The 22350-nt window shown below is 43.2% G+C and overlaps 1 protein-coding gene across 1 annotated transcript in view; it reads right to left on the reverse strand.

Moving 5' to 3' along the window:
• Nucleotides 1–531: 531 nt before the first annotated feature.
• The window catches only part of LOC141117133 (receptor-interacting serine/threonine-protein kinase 3-like), a 30668-nt gene continuing 8849 nt past the window's right edge, over nt 532–22350 (reverse strand). Inside the window, exons 4-10 of the mRNA XM_073609771.1 lie at nt 20598–20647; nt 12399–12557; nt 9860–9966; nt 7183–7237; nt 2584–2663; nt 1842–1896; nt 532–1752 (exon numbers count right to left, since the gene is read on the reverse strand). Coding sequence (XP_073465872.1) covers nt 1529–1752; nt 1842–1896; nt 2584–2663; nt 7183–7237; nt 9860–9966; nt 12399–12557; nt 20598–20647 — 730 coding nt within the window. The 3' untranslated portion in view covers nt 532–1528. The remainder of the gene's footprint in view (nt 1753–1841; nt 1897–2583; nt 2664–7182; nt 7238–9859; nt 9967–12398; nt 12558–20597; nt 20648–22350) is intronic.

Below are 22350 nucleotides of genomic sequence, written 5' to 3' on the forward strand. Positions count from 1 at the left end.
GGTTAGGGAACAGAAAGAATGTGTCTTTTTGTAATTTTTTAATAAACATTGTGAAAAAACAATAAATTAGTGCCGGTTCACACCAGCGCAATGTCAGTCATCGCACGTGGTTCACACCGCACTGCTGTGCAAATCACATGTGATGTCTGAGCGATGTGAATTCAGCAATACAAATTGTATGGCTTAATTTGCATCGCATTTGGACCAAAATCACGCAGGACCCTTTTTTTGGTCCGCACCAGAATCGGATTGCATGAGTGTTCACACCCATGTGATCCGATTCCTGTCCGAATTGACAGTTCGCACTGCGATATGCGAACCGATCTGCGGGTGTCATTAACTTTCTATTGACACCCGCAGCGGTTCATATAGGGCAGTGTGAACCGCCGGCGAGTGACATGTGATGCGGAAACCTGTACTGGATTGGCATCGCAGCAATGTGAACCGGCTCTTACTGTATATTTTAGCTATTTGAGTCTGGAAATATTTGTGTAGTACCTATATGCAATAAAATTACTTATGACAGGTTGATCAAATTTATGTGTTTATTTAAAAAAAAATGTAAAAAAATAAAAAACACTGGAAAGATGTCACACCAAACTCAAACAGTAGGTTAGCTTAGGCCTAGAAGAAGGGGGTAGACCCCTAAAATCTTGCCTGTTAGTGCAAATACAATAAAAAAAAAGTACAGTTCTCAATCTTATTAAGGTTAAATATACAAGGCCTGGTACATTTAAACATTACTAAACCTTGGGCCTAAAGATAATTGGTCAAACTGACAGCTTCTCCCAATAGCTCACCTCCCATCACCACTATTGCTCAACTTCACCACTGCTCCATTTATCCATCAGAGACATGGTTCTTAATCCTGTGTAAGCTTTGTGTTAGACAGTCTTGGAATTTCCCCAGGGTTGATGAGCTGATCCCCTCCCCCATGTTAACAGTTTTCCAGGCAAGCGATTGGCAGGTCAGCCTCAAATACTTCATTTTTATAGGTACGGAGAGGGACACAAGCTCCTTCATATCCAAAAACACCAGGTATTTTAAATGGCTCCAACACAAGAACAGGGTGGGGGGCTGGAGGGTAAAGCAAGGATGAGGTAAGGTGAGGTGGATGAGCTGTCATAAGAACCTGTCACTTTGCCTTGAATGGATTAAGTGACAAATTCTCTTTAATGTCCATTCATATCAAAGGTATGCAAGCCGTGCAGCATATTATAGAGAATACTTCTGTTAAGCCATGGTCGTTGATAGATTTAAGACCTTGTCAGCAATGCAATTCTAAGTAGGAGTGGCCACACCCCTAAAATTGAAATTTCTGGACTCGGCACTTAGCAGCTAATAGAAATGCATAAAAAGTATTTCCCCGTGGAGAAATCTGTAGGTTTTCTAACCTTAGAAATAGTTCTTTGCAGATTTTTTTTTAATTATTATTATTATTATTAGCAAAACTGTAGGTCATGTCATCTTCCTTTCAACCACTTTGGCCATTAAGCAAATGTCCTTCAGTAATATTTAGTACAGTTTATTATCGAAAGAGTGATTTCAACAATGGTACAATGCGTGCAGGCTCTTCTTTCAAATTTTCACCGAATACTTTTGCTGCATTGCTAAGATCTTTCAGATTCTGAGAGGAATTTAGCTTTTGCTGATCTGCTTCTGAAAGTACTCCTTCAATTTTCAACTTCCCCATGATCTTTTTGTAGTCACCAGAGTTCTTAAGAACCTCTACAAGCTTATCCATAGGGTCTCCTGAAGGGAAGAAAAGACATTATTAGAACATACTGTACTTTCACTGACTTTTACTACCTGTACTCTACTGTACACAAGAGTTTACAGACCTTTATTGGAAATATCGTCTTCATTCTTATTGGTTTCTCCAACAGTCTCAAGAGCCTACAAGGCAAAATAAAGCCAACATAAACATTTAATGTATTTATGTACTCCATCCTTAGCACAATAAGTATCATAATATAGTTACCCCAGTTTAGCCCATTTTTTTTTTTTACTATGAAGAGACATTGCTAGTGTCCTAAAAGACCCAAGGAACCCTTGACCATCTTGATTGTCATGGCGCTTGAAGCATACCATGACAAAAAGTGACAGTATTTTTGTCCCCCATCCCATCTCTTCCTAGACCCTTCTAGTTTATTTTTGCTGTCTTCCTTGTCTTAAAGTTGAACTATAGGCAAAACTTGTTATTTTTTATTTTGCATAGAGTAATGGAGGGTTATAACCTCTGTCAGTTTATTTTTAGTTATCTGTGTCCCATCAGGGAGATTTACTTTCACTTCCTGTCCCATAGCCAAAACAGGAAATGAGAGAAAATCCCTCCAAATTAAGGGAATTCTTTGGGGACCCCCTAAGTTCTTTTATTGCACCTTCGCCAAAGCTCTCTAGCAATTTTTAGGTAGAAGCTGTGTAACTCAGTGTAAAAATCCACTTTACCTTCAGAAGTCAGATTCCAGAGGTGTAAATTGGGCCCTAAAAACCTTCCTTTACCCTACTATAGCCTTAAAAAAAAAAAAAAAAAAAAAAAAAAGACTGGTGCTGGTGGGAATACTTTATGTGTTTTCATCTTACCGTAGGAGGCTTTGGATCTTCTCCAACTGCCTTTGGGTCTAACTGTTGAGAATCCCAACTCATTCCTCCATTTTCTAAGGCTAAAACATAAAGAAATATACATTTTATAGCAAACTGTGCAATCTGTTTCCACAAAGGTAAATAAATATAGCTCCCAAATAATTCACTTTTGTAACTGTAAATGCATTTTTATTTTGGATAGGATTAGATCCTCTATTAAGTTTTTATTTCTACACATAACTGAAAAGTGTAAAAGGAGCAGTGAGCTTCACCTCAATACTGGGTAAAGGAGTGAATAGGTTAATCCCAATAAAACCTGAACCCTACATAGGCCGTCACTCCTTCACAATTGAGAAAATAAAAGAGGAAAAAAAGGTAGAAGTGTATTCCTCTAGACCAAATTAAAAAGTGTTTATTTCTGTGTCCCAGGCTGGAGACATATACCCTTCTATTTGTCCTGGTGACCACTGTTATTGAGACAGAACGTAAAGGGAAATACAAAATTTTAGATAACAGTGAGGATAAATCTTTCAACTGGAACACTGGTTCTGGTGACATATTTATTAGAGGAAAATCTCCCTAAATTTTGTAGAAATTTCCTGTCACTTCCTGTTTCACCTCCAGTGCAGGCATTTAAGGGAAATCTCCCCAATGGGACACAGACAGAACAAAACAACCGCACATGGATATTTAACCCCTTCACACTCTAAGCAAAATTGAAAAGAAAGCTTTGGCAAAACATACCTATAAGGCCATATATTAGTCATGTGAGCATAATCCCCCATACAGAGCTGCTAGAGCTTGTAGAAGTTTTCATGCAAATATTGGCTTTATAAAAAGTTGGAATTTGCATTGGTTTGGGTACACCCTACACCTCAATTTTCCCTACAGGGACACGTGTCATGGCTGCTTAGGTCCTATGTGCTGTAGGAGAGCAGAAGAGGTTTTTTAGGGGGTTCCAGCAGGGCTGTCAAATGAATAAAACATTTGCATTCTAATATTTTGCAGTCTAGATCTGTTGTTAAAGTGACCTTTTCCTTAAACCTTTAGAAGCATAAACCCACCTTTCCTCCAAACTGCCTTATCCAAGCTTACACAAGAATATGAACCCCTCCCCTACTCTTATTTGACAGCACCGGGCCAGTTATCATTTGAAGCTGACTGTATAAGTCTATTTCCCCAATTTCTTTAAGGATTGCTGTGATCTACCGTCCCCAACTTTCCTTGATGACTTCTCTGCCTTGCTACCCTGTTTGCTCTCTTCTGAAATTCTCACTATCATTCTCAGCGACTTCAACATCCCTGTTAATACTGAGGCTCCATTCACACTAGCGCGTTTTTTGATGCATTTTGCATTTTGCAGAAATGCACGGGAATTTTTTAACATGGGTTCCTATGGAACATGTTCACATCAATGCCTTTTTGTTTCTCTGCATTTTTGGAAAGGGTCAGGGACTTTTTTTCATGGAAAATGCAGCGTTTTGCATGTAATAGAATTCAATGGACAAGCATCAAAAACGCAAGTGCACCGTTTTTGCAGCGTTTTTGGTGCGTTTTTGGTGCGTTTTTGCCGTTTTTTTTTTTTTTTTAAGACTAAAAAAAAACTGTAAAAAAAAAAAAAACGCAAAACGCAAATCGTGGCAAAAACGCCGCAAAAACGTGGCAAGCATGAAAAAAAAACCTCCAAAAACGCCCAAAAGCAACATGCATAGGTGTGAATCGAGCCTAACACTCCTTGTGCTTCTAAACTTCTCAGTCTTACCTCCACTTCTGACCTGAAGCAATGGATATCTGCTTCTACTCACTCTGATGGCAACACCCTTGACCTTGTATCCTTCTACCTATACACTCCATGCAACCTCTCCAATAATCCTTATCGTTTCTCTGATTACCACCTTATTAGTTTTGCTCTCTTCCTGTCTTCCAACCACCTAACAGTTACCAATAGAAACCTTCACCACTTCAGCCCTTCTCTTCTCTATTCTGCTACTGTCTACCTTAATGACAAAATCTTACCCCTGTCCTGCCACAATCTAGCCACTTCTGTCAACAATAGATCCCTGTCTTCCACCTTGGATGTGCTCGCCCCACTCAAGATATACAGAATCAGACCCAAACAACCATGGCAAACAGATGTAACCAAAAGTCTCAAAAAACATAGAAACGCTTTTGAGCATCTATGGCATAAGACTAGCCATACACCAGTTGAAAAATCACTCGGTGGTGAGAGCAAATGATATTGACACCTTTTAATGACTGGGTTTCCAAGGATAAATTGTTTAATGGACATAAATGAATCAGTTTCTTGTTTGTTTTTTGCTTCTGGGTCACATATGCGCAGTACCAACAGTTCAAAACGGGCAATAAACACATTAACCTTTCAAATTATCGTCCGTTTGGCAGAAGTTTTTCAAACTTTTCCTTTGATTTTTTTGGCTCAAAAACATCACAGCTGATTTTCGATTTGTGGCCATTAACTGGACGAAAAACAAATGAACTGTCTAAATTACAGATTTTCAAATGATCTTTCATCTAGTGTATGGGCACCATAAGTCTCAGAAAGACTTCAACCAAGACACTTTCTCACCCAGTTCTCGTCAACTCTTCTCTACCTTTAATTCTCTACTTCGTCCTCCATTGCCTCCACCCACTAACTCACTCAATGCCCAGGAGATCACCAATCACTTCAAAAATAAGATTGACACAATTTGTGAGAAAATCTCCACTCTACCGATATCCCCCCCCCCCCACTCACTTAACACTTCCCTGCTTCAACCCTGCTACTAGATGCTACTAGATGAGGTTGCTAAACTTTTTTCTAACGCTCACCTATCCACCTGTCCCCTGGACCCCATTCCCTCTCAAATACTGCAGTCATCCTCTGGCTTTATTCTACACTCTCTAACTAACCCACATCTTCAATCTCTCCCTCTCTTCTGGCATCTTCCCCAACTCTCTAAAACATGAACTAGTCACCCCCATACTTAAAAAGGCTTCCTTGGACCCCACCAATCTTAACAACCTAAGCCCCATCTCCTTGCTCCCCTTTTCCTCCAAACTTCTTGAATGCCTGGTCTACAACCAACTGAGTAACCACCTCATTAAGAATAACTTTCTTGATCCCCTTCAGTCTGGATTTTGCCCTCAACACTCCACAGAAACTGCTCTCCTAAAACTCACAAATAATTTACTAACAGCTAAAACCAATGGACACTATTCTGTACTCCTACTTCTGGACCTTTTGGCTGCCTTTGGTACGGTTGATGATCCCCTCAACCTCAAAAAACTTTACTCCTCTGGTCTCCGTGACTGTACTCGTCATTGGACCTATTCCTACCTATCCCACCACACCTTCAGTGTCATTCACAACTCTACTTCCTCCTCTCCTCTTAATATTTCCATTGGGGGCCCCGAGGTTCTGTTCTTGGACCTCTTCTATTCTCAATCTACACCTCTTCCCTGGGTCAGCTGATAGCCTCCCATGGCTTTCAATATTTCTACGCTGACGACACCCAAATCTATCGCTCTACCCCTCAGCTCACAACAGCTCTATTTTGCTGACTGACATATCAGCCTGGATGTCACACCACTGCCTCAATGGCAAACCTGTCTAAAACCAAGCTCATAATATTCCCTCCCCCACGTGCCCCTTCCCCTGACTTCTCTGTCAAAATCAATGGCACAATTATCAACTTGTCCCCGCATTCCAGGATGCTAGGTGTAATCCTGGATTCCGAACTCTCCTTTTGGCCCCACATCCAATCACTGTCCAAAGCTTGCCACCTCAACCCACGCAACAAATTCCAAAATACGCCCCTTCTTAAATAATGACATGACAAAGCTCCTAATTCACTCTACATGGGTTATCCCCACTTCAGTCTATCATGAATGCTGCTGCCAGACTCATCCACCTCACAAATCACTCAGCATTGGCTACCACCTCTGCCCCTCCACTGGCTTCCGATCACCCAACTAATTAGATTCAAAATACTAACAATATCTTACAAAGCCATCCACAAATCAGCCCCCAGCTATATCACTAACCTAGTCTCAAAATTCCAACCAAATTTTTCTCTTTGTTCCTCCCAAGGCCTCCTGCTCTCTAACTCCCTTGTCACCTCCTCCCTTGCTTGCCTCCAGGACTTTTCCCAAGCCTCTTCAATCCTATGGAATGCCCTACCCCAATCTGTCTGACTATCTCCTACTCTGGTTGCTTTTAGGCGAACCCATCTCTTTAGAGAAGCCTATCCTGCCTATCCCACTTCCACCTAACAACTGCACTTTTATTTTCTCCATCAGCTCATCCCCCCACAGTTATTACCTTTTGTAGCACTTTAATGAGCAGAGCCCTCTGATTACTCCTGTATTGAACTGTATTGTAACTGTTCTGCCTGCCCTTATGTTGTAATGCACTGCACAAACTGTTGGCGTTATACAAATACTGTATAATAATAATAATCACAAGGACAAAGAAAGGATCATTTTAAGTAATTAAAATAGTTTTAATTTTTGTCTAAATAATTGTAAACTTATAGATTCACAAACAGTATTTTGCACATATACATAATGGTGTTTCTGTGTGTTAATCATTTTACTTGCCTTTCAGAAATTCATCTGTACCTCCGCTAACATAATCAGATGATGATCCAGCTTCCTAGAAAAAAAAAAAAAAGTTATGTTTCAAAAAGAAGTAATGTTAACTTATTTCATCTTTTTTGTTGTTAATAATGATGACAAACTTAAACTGAAAATTTTTATGAGGCTGATCAGAAGAAAAACAATAACAATACATCAAACCTTATATATCCACTTAACCCCCGGAAGGTTTTACCCCCTTGATGACCAGGGTATATTTTGCTATTCAGCACAATGCTACTTTAACTGGTAACTGCTCGTCATGCAACACTGTACCCAAATTAAGTTTACAGTATATTATTCTTTTCACACAAATAGAGCTTTCTTTTTTTTTTTCTGCTATATAAATGAAAAAAAATGCAGAAAATTTTGAAAAAAAAAGAAACATCAAGTTTTTCTTAGTTTCTGTAATTAAATTTTGTAAATAAATACTTTTTCTTCATAGAGTCCACAAACGATGATATATTAATTTGAAAATTGGTCATTTCTGATCACCCCCTTTGGAAAGTAGACAGTCCAAGGTAGTTTGTAGGTGCCATAACTAGCTTTTTGAAGTTATCGTTTTTCTACATACTATTATCTGTGCAGTACAGTGTCATCATATGACTAGTGATCAGAGATACTGGCTGGTGACAGTATGTAAATAAAACAAGACATTTTTATATTTTTTTTTATTTAATTTAGTTGTTTTTTTTATTTTCTTTTACCATTTTTGTTAAACTATTTTTTTTTACATACTGTCATCAGAGTAGTTCGGTGACACCATAGTGACACTGTACTACTCTGGGGGATTGATCAGGGAATTTTTTTATGTACACTGTTATTGCTTATAACAGTGATAATCACTGTCATGAATGGCTGTCATGTAAACAGTTGCATTACTTGATCATTCATTTTCCTTTTGTTTTAAAAGCGGAATCAGCGATGCGGTGTCCACGGGCTTCCCCCATTGTCAGCTGGCCTCTTCAGCTGGTCTTCTTCCAGATTTGGATCTTCAGTCATCTTGATTGGCCTGGATGACTTAACTCCCACACATGCATAGAAGTTCATTCCTCCTGCCAGGTGCTGATATTGTATACTGTCTGCCTCTTCGCAAATGTTTAGTATATGAATAAAGCAGAACTAAAAAGGGAACAATACTCACCTTTCTTCCAATGGTAACTGTCCCATGCTGGCATCTTCTTCTGTGTGCTGGTTTTTGGCCATCTTTATTGGCCGACATGGGATGTCACTCCTACACACATGCAGAAGCAAGTCATCCCAGCACACAGGGATTGGGCCGATGCTGTAAACTGAGCTGCAAGCAGGCAGGTAGGTATATTTTATGGCAGAAGAGACATTACCTGCAAAAAAAAGCCTGCCTGTTCACAGCGAGTAACAGCGGGACTTTAGTTCTACTTTAAGCCACATGTAATATCTTACTTTTTTTCTAATATTTCAGTTAGTTAAAAACAAGTATCTGATTTTGTTATTTATTGATCAGTCTACACAAAGCTGCAGTGCAGTGCCTTGAAAAAGTATTCATACCCCTTAAAATTTTCCACATTTTGTCATGTTACAACCAAAAACGTAAATGTATTTTATTGGAATTTTATGTGATAGACCAACACAAAGTGGCACATAATTGTGAAGTGGAAGGAAAATGATAAAAGGTTTGTTAGAGAACCTTAGTGAACAAACAGCATCACGAAGGCCAATTTTTTAAATTCTCGTAATCCATATCGATTTTGTACTACATCTACTTTTATTCACAATGTCATTTCGCACTCATTTTTATAATTATTTTTATCTTCATTTTTATTTTCATATTCATTTTTATTATTCTTATTTTTTCTAATCCATTGTTTCTTTCCTCTTCCATGATTGATGCCTTAAGCCTTTCCATGCCCACCAATCCTGGAACTACATTTATACCACCATTAAGATGGCCGAATCTAATGCCTGAGGAATGAACATGCATGCTCCGAACCCGAGCACCTCCCCGCTCCATCTAAACATCCGGTAGTGACGTCAGCGGCTTTCTCTCATGTAAACCCATAGACTAGGAAATCTAGGAAGACCAGCATGCCCGCGACCAGAGGGACACCCCACACGCCGCAGCATGTCCTCCACACAGAGCGGATAAACCTTGTACTGTACAACGCTGGCCTTCCTAATTTTATTCTGTGAGTGTACATATTCTTTGTTGCCATTAAATCAATTGTTATACTGCACTCAGATGGCGCTGCTCTCTCTCCTTGCCTTTTGGACCTGCAGAGTTTCCTTCTAGCTCTTCCCTGAGCCTGCAGCCGTCTACAGCCCGCAGTTCATCTCATAGACTGTTCAGAGACACACAGTTGCTCTCTTATTGAACTTGGCCCATATCCAATCCTCCTAAAGCTTCAATGCACCATTATTGTGTTTCTTATATACCTATGATTGACAGTCACTGCTCTCCACTCAGAGTGGACTAAGAACTGAGCGCTCAGAGGCCACTTGATTGCTCAGGTCTTAGAGGCGGCAGGGGACAGCTTGCAGCGTTGGACCAATACTGCAGCAGGTGGGTAAGTATGTATGTATGTATGTTTCTTTTTTTATTCCATACTCATCCTTTAACAGGTAAAAACACATGGAGTGCAGCCATTGTGACAATATGGAGTACCTGATCTGAAGAATGCATATTTATGAGATGATCTTCAACACTTCGAACAGCGCTGGTAGCCTCCTTCTGATAAGCTTCATACATCACTGATGTACATCCACTGCAGTCTTAAATAAAGAACCATTAAAATCAATTTCCATGGCACTGCACAGAACATGTTAGAGGGTTTATAAAATTGAAATAATTTTAATCAATTAAGTCCAACTCCAGCAAAACTTTTGTTTTTGTTTTTTTTTTGTAAGAAAAGATCACATTTTTATTGCTGTCCAAGTTCTTTTTAAAGATATCTCTCCTCTGTCCCTATCTTGTATGATGCTCATCACCGGGTGGTGGAAAGCTCCCCAATAGAACACAGACTGTTATAAAAGTCTTTGTTAAACAAATTCATATGTAAACATTTAGATGTACAACCTATGTATAGTGCTACTTTACAACTCTATGTTAAAAAACGGTTGGCACACCAGAAATCCCATGAAGTGGGTTTTACTTGAAGTTACACGTCCGAACACAGAAACCGCCTAAATTTGAGGGTAGGTGATGGAGATGACCAATAGGCCTGGTGGACTTTGTTTTGTGAATGGTTGCTTTTGGTATAGAATGTGGGCATACATTTATTGTTATCCAACCATTGCAGATCAGATCCCCCAAGACTGTCCTGGGACTTGAACAAAATGCTAGGATCCCATGGGCCCAAGTAATGTCTGGGGCATGCCTCCCAAAACTACCAATGCTGGGTAATTTTTCTTTTTTTTTTAAGTGGTTGTAAACCTCAGTCATGAAATCTGAACAAAGCACCTATTTATTTAGTGTTAAATTGCCTCTCTCCAGAGCAGTAAGTGTAATTTCTCTCTGCTGTCTAGTTCCTCTGTTATCAGCATGAGTCACTTCTGACAAGTTTATCCGACACTGAGAGGTAAAAAGGTGACATGGGTGGGAACCTCCAGCCCACAGCCTGTGATGGATAGCCTCAGCACTGTTTTTGTGTGCTGTGTGAAGGAGGGGGTGTGCCCTTTCCCTCCAATCAGCTCTTAGAACTCTTGTACAGTGTGTAACTTTAGCTCCCCACCCCCTGCTTTGTGAGTCTATGAAAAATCTGTTTTATCTCTGAGTTTTACAAGGATGTACAGGACAAATGGCTGAAGATAAACAGGTACAACACATTTAGGAGGATTTGTTTCACCTCTGTCTCACTTCACTGGGAATAGGTAAGGGTTTAAAAAATTGAAGTGCCATGTCACTGCTAAGAGGTCCAGATATAAGGTTATTCCATTAAAGGTCAGGGGTACAATTCAAAAAGTAGCCAACCTGTTTTGGGGGTCCAAGTGCCTCCTTCATCAGGGCTTGACTGGCAACAAAGTGAATAAAGCAGAAGTGAACTGGACCTATAATGGTATTTCTTTTTTTTTGTTAATTCAAAGTACAGGTCTAGTCAGCAGTTTGTTCAAGCTGCTGACTAGGCCTGTGCTTTGAATTCAAACCGGAAAAAAATACCATTGTAGGACCAGTTCAAGTTCTGGTTTGTTCCCGTTGTTGCCAGTCAAGCCCTGATGAAGAAGGCACTTGGACCCCTGACACGCGTTGGCTACTTTTTGAATGGTACCCCTGACCTTTAATGGAACAACATATCTGGACTTCTTGGCAGTGGCGTGGCCCTTCGATTTCTTCTCTTTTTACACCTCACTACAAGCCAAGGAGACTGTGTAGATCCTCTGAGTTGTAGAAGCTGCCTGCCCATGAAACCAGATTGCAACGAAATGTCCCACACTCCGCTTTCGCCCCATACCACTTCTTCCAGTCTGAATATAGATATCAGATATTCCAAACCGCCGACAACCAAGAACTAGACAGTACTCGTTTTGGCTGCTGAACATGAACACTTTATTAGAACACAGAATATAGGCTTTTAAACATTTGAGTAGGTGGTTCCCGCCTTCTGCTCATATTACTCTAACAATACACCTGTAACCAGAAACCTAAATTAACATGAGCTAATTAACTAATCATTTCCAGACTAGGTGACTCAGAGATATGACCTTTCAGGTCCTAGCCTTTTCGTCTCCTAACTCCCTAACTACAATACACATTATAGCAGTCAATACAAGACAGGTGGCTGGCTGATGACATCAGCATCTGCTATGAGTCCCAAAAGTGTAAAGCAGTCACTATTTGCAATATGGCATATAGGCCCTATACAGGGTACCCAGAGTCTGTGTGTCCTGGGGGGGACATGGACTTGAATCCAAAGTAACATTACTTCAAGGGTCCCCAGGCATACACCTCACAAAGAGTATTGTTCCCTGGAAACCCAGGGTCCATAATCAGTGGGTAAGAGGCTTGCTCCTAGTCCTCTCCAGAAGCTCCTATCTTGGATAGGTCTATCACTTTGATCATTTACACCAACAGTAATACCTTAAGATAACAATATCAATAAAATAAACCTACAGGTCCAGCGTTATCTTTCCACTTTCCTCAATTTTATTTATGTCTGACATTAATGTACTGCATGCACTTCTACACATTAGGTTATCATTACACTTACCATGGAAGCTGGGTCTGTTCTCTGCATTGTGATCCCAGCATCTGATCATTAAATCTTTGGCTTCTGGCACCATTCTAACATCATTGTACCGGTCTAGAACACTCACTGCGGGCCTCTGACCCTTAGTTACACAGCGCATGATTACTTCTGGAAGAATACCTAGGAAACAGAATAAGAGATGTGATATTGACAACCCCTTGTATTTCTATAAGGGCACCAAACTGTTCAGAGAAGTAATACTTACAGGATGTAGCTCTTGCATATAAAAAAACAACACTTATAACGCTCCATGCCAGAGGCCTCCTCCTGACATTCCCAGCCAATGACCTTTATATCCCCAAACAAGAAGCATCCACATATATATATATATATATATATATATATATATATATATATATATAGAGTTGCTGCACTTTACTGGTGGGACTTGGAAAATTAATTACATAAACAGTTACATCACAGCGACATGCAATGCGGGGTTACTTGATATTACATAGTCAATGACATTTAGTGGACGGGCTGCAGTAGTCACAAGTGAGAGCATCAGGCAGCACTTAAGTCAGCCATCATCCCTTAACCCTCCGTGGCGTTCTGATTATGTCTGATTTTTGAATGTCAAAGCGGTACATTGTTTTGCATAGAATTTTGTTGTTTTATATTGTAGGCCTGTAATTCTTAGGAATAACTCATTTAAATCTGTTCAAACAAGATGCTAGTAAACAACCCAGGTATGATAAAGTTTGAAACACGAAATCATAAATTATAATATAATAAATAACTATAATTATTTATAGTTATTTATTATAATATAATAAATAAATATAAATAATTATAAAACATAATAATATAATAATAATACATTTTGTTCAATAATGTAATCAAATAAAAAACAAGGGTGCAATATTGCTAGTCAGTGTAATACTAGACACTGCATATTGGTTTAGTAAACATCCCAGGTATGATAAATTTTGAAACATGGGACTGCACAAAGTCCGACGTCACAATCAGGACAATGAAAAGCATCCCTCTATGTCAAAAGCGCTTTTAGACCAGCTAGAAAACAGTGATAGTAAATTAGAATCACTTGCAGAATTGAGTGATAGTGAATTGTGGGGAAATTCGTCATTAGACACTGAAAGAGACGACAGCGACGATTCTGCGACTGAGCTCAGCGCTGTGTGATCCGTATCAGTCAATAGAGCACCAAGTTCGCACATCACTGAGATTAGTCGCAGAATTGTCGCTGTCGTCACTTTCAGTGTCTGATGATGAATTTCCCCACAAATCACTATGGCTCAATTCTGCAAGTGATTCTAATTCACTATCGCTGTTTTCTAGCTGGTCTACAACCGCTTTTGACATAGAGGGACAGTCTTTGGATGCCATGGACGTTCTAAAGTTTGCAGGCAGAAAGAATGATATATATAATATAAAAGTGCAGGCAGGGCACTGGACAAAGCACTAGGGACAAAACTGATGTGAAACTATTTGATACACTAATGTAATCTACAGATTAAAATGTGTGTGTAATGTTTTTTGTACTTTTTTGAATTTCCCGCCGGGCTCCGCCCCATGCATCCTGACGCTCGCAGGGAACAGAGCCCGGGACACTGATACATCGGGTGGAGGACACAGCGGGAGGGCATTGCAGGATCCTAGGTACAAGGTAAGTTTACATGTACCTGGTACTGAGATGCAATCCCGAGTGTGGCTCGGGGTTACCGCTTTTGGTACTGAAAATTAACCCCGATCCACACTCGGGATTACCGCTAGGGAGGTTAATAGTCTCTCTCCACTCTGGGTCATTAGTATGTACTGGACTGGGATCTCTGTAGTCACCTCCTCTATTGGTACACCTTTACCGGGGAATAGCCTCACTCAGGAAACTCTTGGGCAGGCCAAAAGGCCTTTTGCAACCCACCCTAACCCCCAATTCTATAAAGATTAAGAAGTCCACAGCTGGCTCTCCTGGGTGCAGGTGTACCTCTCCCCACAACCTTCAGCCTCGTCTAGGACCTACACTGGATAGCTATATCTGCCTAGATGTGGGGCGTTTGGCTCCAAATTCCCCAACTACACTAGGGCTCCTCCCAACCTGGCTTATATCTGGGCACTGACTCACCCATGACATCACTACAGAAGGGCTCTAACTAAAAGGAACCTAGCACCTGATGACACTATCTTGTGTAACCAGACACTATTCTGGAGCAGAGCCACCTGGCAGGCTAGCTAACTCATACTTGCCAACTGTCCCGAATTTCCCGGGATTTAGACGTTTTTCCCGATTTTAGCATTTCCTGGGAAATGTCCCGGGAAATCATTTTTTCCCGATTTTTCGCTGCCGCCCGCCGCTGCCACTAGAAGACCAGAAGAAGTAACGCCGAGAACACACAAGAAGCCAGCTGGGTGGCTGATAATAGAAATTGAGCTGCAGCGCCACCTACCCCCCGCCCCACTGCCGGTCTGTCTGTGACCTGTTGTGGAAAGGTGCGGGGGGGTGGGCGGCGCCGCAGCTCGATTTCTATTGTCAGCCACCCGGCCTGCTCTGCCTCTTTTTTGTTCCCCCTCGGCCTCTATTACTTCTGGAATTCTGTAATGGTGGTGGAGACTGTAAAGGGAGCTCCACTGGGGGGGGGATACCTGATGTAAGGGGGACACCTGATGTAAGGGGGGGCTCCACTGGGGAACACCGCTGGGGGTTCCCTGATGTAAGGGGGACTACACTGGGGGATACCTGATGTAAGGGGGACAACGCTGGGGGATACCTGATGTAAAGGTGGACGCCGCTGGGGGATACCTGATGTAAAGGTGGACGCCGCTGGGGGATACCTGATGTAAAGGTGGACGCCGCTGGGGGATACCTGATGTAAGGGGGACACCTGATGTAAAGGGGGACACCGCTGGGGGATACCTGATGTAAGGGAGACACCGCTGGGGGATACCTGATGTAAAGGGGGACACCGCTGGGGGATACCTGATGTAAAGGGGGACACCGCTGGGGGATACCTGATGTAAAGGGGGACACCGCTGGGGGATACCTGATGTAAAGGGGGACACCGCTGGGGGATACCTGATGTAAAGGGGGACACCGCTGGGGGATACCTGATGTAAAGGGGGACACCGCTGGGGGATACCTGATGTAAAGGGGGACACCGCTAGGGGATACCTGATGTAAGGGGGACACCACTAGGGGATACCTGATGTAAAGGAGGACACCGCTGGGAGATACCTGATGTAAAGGGGGATACCTGATGTAAAGGGAGACACCACTGGGGGATACCTGATGTAGGGGGGACACCGCTGGGGGATACCTGATGTAAAGGGGGACTCCGCTGGGGGATACCTGATGTAAAGGGGGACTCCGCTGGGGGATACCTGATGCAAGGGGACACCGCTGGGGGATACCTGATGTAGGGCGGACACCGCTGGGGGATACCTGATGTAAGGGGGACACCGCTGGGGGATACCTGATGTAAGGGGGACACCGCTGGGGGATACCTGATGTAAGGGGGACACCGCTGGGGGATACCTGATGTAAGGGGGACACCGCTGGGGGATACCTGATGTAAGGGGGACACCGCTGGGGGATACCTGATGTAAGGGGGACACCGCTGGGGGATACCTGATGTAAGGGGGGGCTCTACTGCGGGACACCTGATGTAAGGGGGACACTGCTGGGGGACACCTGATGTGAAGGGGGACACCGCTGGGGGATACCTGATGTAAAGGGGGATACCTGATGTAAGGGGGAAACTGCTGGGGGATACCTGATGTGAAGGGGGACACCGCTGGGGGTTACCTGATGTAAGGGGGACACCGCTGGGGGATACCTGATGTAAGGGGGACACCGCTAGGGGATACCTGATGTAAAGGGGGACACCGCTGGGGGATACCTGATGCAAGGGGGACACCGCTTGGGGATACCTGATGTAGGGGGGACACTGCTGGTGGATACCTGATGTAAGGGGGACACCGCTGGGGGATACCTGATGTAAAGCGGGAAAATGCTGGGGGATACCTGATGTAATGGGGACACCGCTGGGGGATACCTGATGTAAGGGGGACATCGCTGGGGGATACCTGATGTAAGGGGGACACCGCTGGGGGATACCTGATGTAAGGGATACACCGCTGGGGGATACCTGATGTAAGGGGGACACCTGATGTAAGAGGGACACCGCTGGGGGATACCTGATGTAAGGGGGACACCGCTGGGGGATACCTGATGTAAGGGGGATACCGCTGGAGGATACCTGATGTGAAGGGGGACACCACTGGGGGATACCTGATGTAAAGGGGGACACCGCTGGCGGTTACCTGATGTAAGGGTGACACCGCTGGGGGATACCTGATGCAAGGGGGACACCGCTTGGGGATACCTGATGTAGGGGGGACACTGCTGGTGGATACCTGATGTAAGGGGGACACCGCTGGGGGATACCTCATGTAAGGAGGACACCGCTGGAAGATATCTGATGTAAAGGGGGACACCGCTTGGGGATACCTGATGTAAGGGGGACACTGCTAGGGGATACCTGATGTAAGAGGGACACCCCTGGGGGATACCTGATGTAAAGGGGGACACCACTGGGGGATACCTGATGTAAAGGGGGACACGTGATGTAAAGGGGGACACCACTGGGGGATACCTGATGTAAGGGGGACACCGCTGGGGGATACCTGATGTAAGGGGGACACCGCTGGGGGATACCTGATGTAAGGGGGACACCGCTTGGGGATACCTGATGTAAGGGGGACACTGCTAGGGGATACCTGATGTAAGGGGGACACTGCTAGGGGATACCTGATGTAAAGGGGGACACCACTGGGGGATACCTGATGTAAAGGGGGACACCTGATGTAAAGGGGGACACCACTGGGGGATACCTGATGTAAGGGGGACACCGCTGGGGGATACCTGATGTAAGGGGGACACCGCTAGGGGATACCTGATGTAAGGGGGACACCACTGGGGGATACCTGATGTACGGGGGAAACCGCTGGGGGATACCTGATGTAAGGGGGACACCGCTGGGGGATACCTGATGTAAAGGGGGACACCGCTGGGGGATACCTGATGTAAAGGGGGATATGGAATGTCGACAAACTACGGTACTTAAAAATCTCCATAGCCGACACTTTAAATCTTTTTACAGGTTATCAGTTTAGAGTTACAGAGGAGGTCTTATGCTAGAATTATTGCGCTTGCTCTAATGATCGGGGCTTTACTGTTGAACACTGAACACGGCTTGAACACTGTTTTACATTTGCGGGGGCGACTTACGTGTGTGTTCGGTTCTGTGCACGAGCACAGAGGGATGGGGCACTTTTACATTTAACTTTTTTTTTATTATTTATTTTTTTACACTGTCCCTTTAAAAAAGAAATCTGATAACTTTTATTGCTGTCACAAGGAATGTAAACATCCCTAGTGACAGTAATAGGCAGTGACAGTTACTCTTTATGAAGGGATCTGGGGTCTATACGATGCCAAATCCCTCCTTTGCACTTCAAAGTATTCCAAACGCCAAATTTGGCTGTTTTGAATATTGTCATATTTTAAAATTTGACGCCTTTAAGTCTTCTGTAAACCAGAAGTGATGTCATGACATTGCTTCCAGGTTATTAGATCCGAGATCCGATCAAAGGAGGCTGACGTGCTGACATGCTGACTGGTCGCTCAGGCCTCCTGGTGGGTGAAGGCGGCGGGAGGGGGAGGGGGGGACGACATCCTCTTCCGCTGCTTGGGATAAGAGCCGCATCAGTTGTGATCACAAGAAAGCCAGGCAATGGGCTCTAAAAAACGGTACCAGGGTGATGCCTTAAGCTGCACGCATCACCCCTGTACAACCCCTTCAAGCCGAAGGCTGCATATTTGCATTACGTTGGCGTGAAGAGGTAAATAGCAGCAAGGCTGACTATAACAAAACTATGGAAATCAAATGACGCACCAAATTTTTTTTTGATGTTGTTATACGGTTGAAAACGCAAAAGCTCAATACGAGTTGATGTTGGCATATAAAAACTACAACATGGCCAAGTTTAGGGAACTATGGCAAATATGGATTAGTGATCCTAGAGACTCAATTACATGATCTGCAGTTCATAAACCATAATTCAGTATTATTCCAATTAGTAACATCAAGGTTTCACAGTCTTATCTATTTCTATTTTATTAAACTGTTTTTGATAATGTTGTCTTTATACTGACTAGCGCCTGTTTACAGCTAGAACCTATTGGGGCAAACAGGGATTTTACTATACTGTTTATGTATGATTCCTTTGATCATTTGTAAGACTATGTTCCCTTACTTTGTTTGATATTTGTATGCAAATGTTTATTGCTATACCTGATTGTTATTTATCGGAACCAGCTGCCCTTGATATCTGTTATTTGTTTGAAAATTCAATAAAAATTCTTTAATCACTTCAGCCCCGGAAGATTTGGCTGCTCAATGACCAGAGCATTTTTTTTACAATTTGTCACTGCGTCGCTTTAACTGATAATTGCGCTGTCATGCAATGCTGTACCCAAACGAAATTTGCGCCCTATTTTTCCCACAAGTAGAGCTTTCTTTTGACGGTATTTGATTGCCTCTGCGATTTTTATTTTTTGCGATATAAACGGAAAAAGACAGAAAATTTTGGAAAAAAAAATGATATTTTCTACTTTTTATTATAAATAAAATACATTTAGGCGAAAATGTATTCAGCCACATGTATTTGATAAAAAAATGTCAATAAGCGTATATTTATTGATCTTCGCAAAAGTTATAGTGTCTACAAACTATGGTACATTTTCTGGAATTTACGCAGCTTTTAGTTTATGACTACCTCTACCTGTGACAGCGATCGATTGATACTGCACTTGGGTGGGCTGGGCTGGGCTGGGCGGAGGGCTAAATGCAGGTGCTAGCAGGTATCTGGGCTGATCCCGCTAACACTGCATTTTTGGGAACCCTAAACTACTAGGGACGCTAATATAGCTCTTATCAGATCAAAGATATCGATCCGTTCAGACACTATACTACTAAGGGAGGTGTATGGTGCATGCGTGGGTGTTAGTGCTACTGGCACTAATCCGACGCTGTCTGGGGCGACACAGACTCTGACTGACGCTAAAACCTAACTGATATCACCCACCAGGGGGGTTAAACCTTTATTTAGGTAATATATGGCGGGTGCCCTGACGCTATAAAAAAATAACTAACGTCACCCGTGACACCAATACGGTGATCACTGGTGACAGGGGGTGATCAAGAGGTTAAACCTTTATTAGGGGGTTAAAGTGGGGGTCCCTAGACCTATCTGGGCCTACCACCAAGTACCCTAACACGGATTTTTGTCACAAATGACACCAGTACAGTGATCAAAAAAAAATTATGAACACTGCACTGGGTGACACAGTGACAGGAAGTGAGGGGGTTAACTGTGGGGGGAGGGGGGTGATCAGGGGGTGACAAGTGTGCCTATGTATATACTGTGTCAGTGTAGTGTTGGTGCAACTTACTCTGAGATGTCTTCTCTCCTCTCTCCAGAGCGGAAAAGAGTTCCACGAGGGGAGATGACATCACTTCCCCTGCTTTGTTTACACTTACACAGGCAGGGGAAGGATTTCATTTGCCAGAACCGATCACCAGGTCCAAGCCAGAAATCATTGGACTGGGCCTGGAGACTGTTCGGTTCTTAAGTGAATCCGATCCTCTCAGCCGCCTAGACGTAGAGCTACAATGCTTCGTCCAGCCGGGCCAACCTGCCGCAGTATAACTGCGGTGGCTGGTCCGGAACTGGTTAATGATAAAAAAATAATTAAGTGAACTGACTTGTAGGCAGGTGCAGTTTACTTTCTCCACTGCAGGTGGCGCTCAATCGCAGTGGCAGTACAGAGAGAAAGGAAGTTATGAGGAAGGAAGTTAGGACATTTGAATGGGTCAACATTCAGCAAAACTGAAGCACGTGGAGGGGGGGGGTGGGAGCCTTTGCCTCGGCACATTCCAGAGTGATTAGATTAAGGTGACTTAGTTACCTGTGTGGTCATAAATGTTGGGTATGTTCTTGACACTCATTAGAACTGAACAAACAGCTATAATGAATAACACAACATATTTTACTTTACAGTACAAATCCGGGTGAATGTGAATAATTACTTCGAGCTATATGAGAAACATAACAAAAAAAACAGGGTTTACAAGGACTTACCTGGGTAAGGCTCTTCCCCTGAAAATACTGTCCACGCTAAGATTCCGAAACTACAACACAGCAAAACATAGCAGAGAGTCAGTGTCTAAAATATGGCAAAAACAATATAACATAGCATACAACTCACGGATATACAAGTATCAACATAAAACATTCTATTCCAGCTACAGCTATTATTCCTAATGTAGCGGTCTCCCCAACCTCCAGAGGCCTGGTGGTGACCCCCAGAGTCAGGGAGAGCGGACATTCCTCCTCAGGGTGCAGGTTATTAGGCATGGTGGGTGTAGTGCAAGGTGAAAAGATGGGCGCCAGTCACTTTTAAAAATGATCAAAGAGAGATTTATTTCTCTTAAAAGGAACAGTGGGAGAGAGGGGTAAGGCACAGGACACCCTTAGGCAAATGCAATAGCAAACTGGCAGACTCCTAGGACAAAAATAGAACTAGGCAGACAGCAATACAGATAGATAAAGGACCTTTAAGCTGAATGAAGCGATCTGTATCTTGTAGCAATTGCTGTCTCGTATAGAAACAACTGCACTCACAGTATCCCACTGTAGATCCTCAAGCTCAGCTCACAGCAACCCGCTGGATCCCTCGAGCTCAACTCACAGCTACCCGCTGTATTCTTCAAGCTTCACCCACTACCTGCTGCGTTCCTCGAACTCACAGCTACCCACTGAATCCCTCAAGCTTTCTCATGGCTACCTGTTGTACTTATCTTCAAGCTTTACTTACAGCTACCGCTGTACTCCAAGCTTTACTAACAGCTACCTGCTGTACGTCTTGGATGAGTTCTCTCCTGAAGCTTTTCCAACATTTCACAGTCCCCGGCTGATGAAGAGTCTGCTCTGGTACTCCTTCAGAACTCCATCCCTTAAACACAAGAGTGGTTGTGCCTCTGGCAACTTCTTCTCCTATGCCTCCTGGCAACGATCGGGCTCCCCTCAGGCCGAGACCCATTACATGTGGTTAGGCCTCAGGCTTACACCTCTGCTGCTGCTCCGCACACCCCCCCCCCCCCAGGCCTCAGCCGGTTGGTAAGAACCCCGATCACCTGATTCTCTCCGAATAAATAGTCTTTTCCAGTAGCCTCAGTGGCCAAAGAAACTCCTGCTGATTGGCTTAGAAACACATTCACTTATAACTAAAATTAACTGTAATCTATCATACTAATGCCAAAGGTAACAGTGCCACCTATTGACAGAAGAGAGAAACCCAGTTCAACTCAAGCTTAGGAGAAAACCATTTGATCAAACTACAGAATAGCCAGGTTAGCTACCACCTAAACTAATGTACTAGAAGCCTTGTTTAGGACAAGGGACCTACAATAATTATTCCTGGAACACTAGGTTTATAGTAAGTTCCTTTTTCTTCAAACAAGTACTGAGTTATGAAGAAGAGGAAATGCATTGCAATGTGGAAGGGTCAGTTCAGCTTCCATCAACTATAAATTAAAGAGGAACTTCACCCCGTATCCCCTGTGTTAATTTAAGTTTCAACGTATTCTTTATCCTGAATTCACCTACTCACCAGCCCAGCTAATAAAGTATTGTTCTGCTGGGGCCTGTGTCGCTGCCACACACCGGGTTCCACAGCACCATCCTCTGTCATCAGGAGCTGGTAGTCCCAGACAGCTGGCACCTGGCAAGGATAGTCGCAGGTCTAAATAAGCCCTTTTAGCCCCCATTCCTCCCTGAGGGCCCCATAGAGTCCTTTAGTTCTGTGTATCCCACAGACCCCACCTTCCAGCTC

This window comes from Aquarana catesbeiana, linkage group LG13 (genome assembly GCF_042186555.1).
Source record: "Aquarana catesbeiana isolate 2022-GZ linkage group LG13, ASM4218655v1, whole genome shotgun sequence".
NCBI lineage: Eukaryota > Metazoa > Chordata > Amphibia > Anura > Ranidae > Aquarana > Aquarana catesbeiana.